We start from the raw sequence: 4231 nt of genomic DNA on the forward strand, positions 1-4231 counted from the left end.
AATACCTGGACTTGCTTCTGTCTGCATCATCAGGTTTCAGGAAGTGATGATAAATGAATAGCACTGCCAGCACTGCTGTGGCCATGGATAACGGTTTCTACAAAATCAAGACATTCTCCGACTCCTGTTACTTCTTACAACGACGGAACATTTAAGTTCATGCATATTGGTTGAATGTAACTAAGTAGCAACAAAAGCTACTAATTCATCTGCTGCAGTTAATTATGAGATTTCTGAATACAGTTATTGTTAGAAGTTAGTGTATGAAACTGAAACATTGGCATTACATATACAATAAACAAACATGTGATGCTTTAGTATTACATATATTAAACTGTCTTTGGTGATAGGCTTATTAGCTGTACATTGAAGCTCAAGCAAAGTTGTAACCCATTCTGTTTTTTGCATTTACACCATTTTGTTTTGAGGTTACTTCACTAAAAAGGTCTACCCTGCAACCCACGGTCAACTGCGTCTTGGCTTTCCATAATAACATAGTATTTATGCAGGGAGGAAACACAAAGACAAATACTGTGTAAGGAAACATCTCAATGAAGCCTTGGAAGTGTCCATCAAACAGGTTCACTTCCCCACATGAAGACAGGTACAGACATAAAGTGTGTTTGTATGTGTGTGTGTGTGTGTGTGTGTGTGTGTGTGTGTGTGCGTGCGTATGTGTGCGTGTGTGAAAATATCTGTACTGGTAGATATATTGAAGAGTAAGTGAGCTGTGACTGACATAATAAAGGTAAGGAGTAAGGATTGTGGAGCTGAGAGGAACACATTGAGCCCTGTGGTGATATTTATATTGGATGCACGCACGCACGCACGCACGCACGCACACACACAATGGGCAGTGGGCATGGGAGTACACAAGCTCTCACACTGAAGCTCAAAGCAAGCACAAACAATTCAATATTTCCCTTTTTGTCTGTCTGTCTCTTTCTCTCTCTTGTTCTCAAACACACACACAAACTGGCCTTTGGCAGATGAACTTGAATAAGACAGCTGATGGGAAAGGAGAGGGAGAGAAATATGGAGCATCAGCACGGTCATACTGTACTTTAAAAGTAAAGCGGGAGAGAAGAAGAGAGCAGGAAGAAACCTCAGAGCTTTCAGCCTAGGCCTAGCTCCAGGATGTGATACAAAAAGGCAAAACTCATAGTTTAGCAGATATTCAATATGTTCCTACATGCAGGACATGGATAAATCCTACCATTAGCACCTGTACTCTGTTCTGCATTGGCCACCACTCCCTCACTGTGAATGGGACACCAGTTGGTTGTTCCTCAACAAAAACACCACTGTTTGCTATACTGGCTTTAAAGTGGTGGAATGAGCTCCCTATTTATATATCAGGTCTCACATCTTCCCTTTCAGACTGAACATCAACATGTTTTAACCTCAAATTGGCCATCAAAAAAAAAATACAATACTTCTCTACGAGGCACTTAAAGGGGCCCTATTATGCTCATTTCCAGGTTAATGTGACATGTGTCCATGCTTTGATGTTCAAAAAGGTATTTATTTTTCTCATACTGCCTGTGCTGCAGCGCCTCTTTTCACCCTCTGTCTGAAACCAGAGTCTGCTCTGATTGGTTAGCTGCTCTGGTTGGCCAACTGCCTAAAGATGGTCTGACCCTTATATCACATACAATGTGTTGGAGCGCTAGCAATTACAAGTGCATGTGGTACATAGTGATGTCACTATGTTACAGAAGAAAAAAAAGGAGTCTAATGGAGGCGTTTCAGGAAGGGGGGAGTGTGTGGAAGAGAAACTCCCTTTGGAGGGAACTTTGGGATTGTTGTCTTTGCAGAACATTTACATGCACATAAACCTTTATAACACACTACAGGAAAGAGAAAAACCCCCAAAAGCATAATAGGGCCCTTTTTTTAAACAAGGTCTGCCTTGTTAGAAGAAAATATATTTGCAGGAAATGTCTTTTCTGAATGTATATCCTATGGTTGATTGCACTTATTGCAAGTAGCTTTGGTTAAAAGCGTCAGCTAAATGCCATACAATGTAAAGTTATAATAATAGTTGTTCAGCAAATTGTACCAAACTTACCACTGTGGGTTGAACTGATGAACCAAACCATTACGATCATGTGCACAATCTACCCCCTTTAACTTGTTTTGTCAAACTCCTGAGAGACTGACACAAAGTGAGTTTGCCCTGAGAAGGTCATGGTGCCTTACCTGTCGTTGGCAGTAGCAGAGACAGGAGGAGATGTAGTTCCAGCTCCCCTCGGTTTATTGACTTTGGCGTACAGCCTATCGAGGGGGTCGTCGTCAGGGATGGCTCCAGGGTCGTTAACGTGATTTGCATGTCCTGGGAAGACAGGAGGGCCTTGGGGGGGAGGGTTGGCAGCATGGGCCTGCTGAATGGTACTGTAGGGAGGTGACTGAGATGGTGGCTGCGGCAACGGAGCCGTATCACGGTCCCTGAAGGTCTGTATTCGGGCGTAGTTGGGGTCTGCGTCATCATCTTCAAATTCTGGATAGGATGTCCCGCCAACTTGCTGGTCTCTGGGCCTCAACTCAGGATGCCCCGCCTCGATCCTGACAGAGGGAGGAAGAGTGACACGTCTAGAAATGTTCTTGATATGCAAACGGGAAGAGAAAATACTCTCTGAGTATTCCGGCAAATTTAAAGCACATACAAATAGTGATCATCAAAGCCCCCCACCTTTCTCTCTCGTCTTTCATCCTCTCGAACTCATGATCACTCAGGACATCTGACTTCTGTCGCTGTAGAGCTGCTTTTGCATCCTTCTTCTCATCTTTTTTCTTGCCAAATCTGGACAGAGACAAAAAGACACAATGAATGAAATCAGAGAGAAACATCATGATATAATAATTTAATATGGGAAGTTTAACAGCCTTAACATGATGTGGTTCTGTTGAAGCAGATGAGGAACAAACATTGACACACATGGCTGGTATTACAAAATGTCCTCTCCATTAAAGGCAGCTCATTGTGGAATAGCCTCCCAACTGAGATACGGGATTGTCCCACTCTCAATAGTTTTAAAGGTCAACTCAAAGAATGGTTGAGAAACAAACATCCGTGCAATCACCGCTAAATGCACTTTAATACAGGGGTATCTCCTCTTGCACTTTTGCATCTCTTGTCTCTCCCCTTGCACTTTATATGATGTTGCTGCTATATTGTATTACGTAAGGCAGTGTTTCCCATACATTGATTTATTTGTGGCAGGCCGCAATTCAATACTTCTTATTTTGTGAAAAAAATTATTATTATTATTATTTTTTTTTTTGGTGGTGGTCTAGTAGTGGATAGTGAGGTGGGCTGATGATCGGAAGGTTGCAAGTTCAAATCCTGCCTGGAACACCACTACTAGTGTGCCCTTGAGTAAGGCACTTAGCCCTTGGTTACTCCAGGGAGAATGTCCCTGTAATTGGTCATTGTAAGTCGCTTTGGAATAAGGCGTCTGCTAAATGCCTAAATTGTAAATGATATTTTTGGGAGAATAAACCCCCATAGATCCTCAACTCCGGTGTGTTTCACTCATTAACAACGCAACACAGAGCAACAAGATCGTAGTCTACAGCAGCCATGAACTCAAATGTATTATCTTATTTGAGGGGGGGGTGGATGCATGGACCACCCGAATAGGTTAAGGGGCCTTTGGCTTTTCTTGCCAGGGGGGCGGGGGGGTGCGGTGCCCCCACAAATAGAATCAAATCCTGTGGGAAACACTGTAATTTATTATTTATGACGGCTCAGGTCCATTAAAGCATTACAACAACAACAAAATAACAGTTAGGTTAGTTATCATTGTTGATAACTAACCTAACTGTGTGCATGAGGGAAAGGGAAACTCCAAAAAGCATTACAGGGCTGCTTTTAATAAAGTATGAGGTTTAACGGTTCATTTGGCAACTTTCATTACACTTATTTTTGTTTCATATCTGCTCAAGCTGTCACTTTATCCTGACGGTAGTGCATGAGAAATAATCTGCCACCTCCCACCACGTTGTCAACCATTTTTCTGATCAGTCAAACTGGACAGCTCTGCTGAAATATGGTAAAAAAAGACATGGTCTGCCTCTCACCCCAAATGGTTTGAGAAACCTATTTTAGTGAACGGTTTAGCTGGTGAATTGGATCTTTTGGTTTTTGTCAGCCTGAAGGGAGGTACTTGATTTTCAAATGTTGTTGAACACATTTAGTCATCTGTATGTCATAACTTTTTTATTTTTC

General features: G+C 42.2%; 1 protein-coding gene across 1 annotated transcript; it reads right to left on the reverse strand.

The window, feature by feature from the left end:
- Positions 1 to 2198: 2198 nt before the first annotated feature.
- LOC104951533 (partitioning defective 3 homolog B-like) lies at positions 2199 to 2850 on the reverse strand. The gene is made up of 2 exons (XM_010778202.1): positions 2693 to 2850; positions 2199 to 2565 (listed from the first exon to the last, which is right to left on the reverse strand). The coding sequence occupies exons 1-2, from the start codon at positions 2848 to 2850 to the stop codon at positions 2199 to 2201; spliced, it is 525 nt and encodes a 174-aa protein (XP_010776504.1).
- Positions 2851 to 4231: the final 1381 nt, after the last annotated feature.

This window comes from Notothenia coriiceps, unplaced genomic scaffold (genome assembly GCF_000735185.1).
Source record: "Notothenia coriiceps isolate Sejong01 unplaced genomic scaffold, NC01 NC01_scaffold00000339, whole genome shotgun sequence".
Taxonomy (NCBI): Eukaryota; Metazoa; Chordata; class Actinopteri; order Perciformes; family Nototheniidae; genus Notothenia; species Notothenia coriiceps.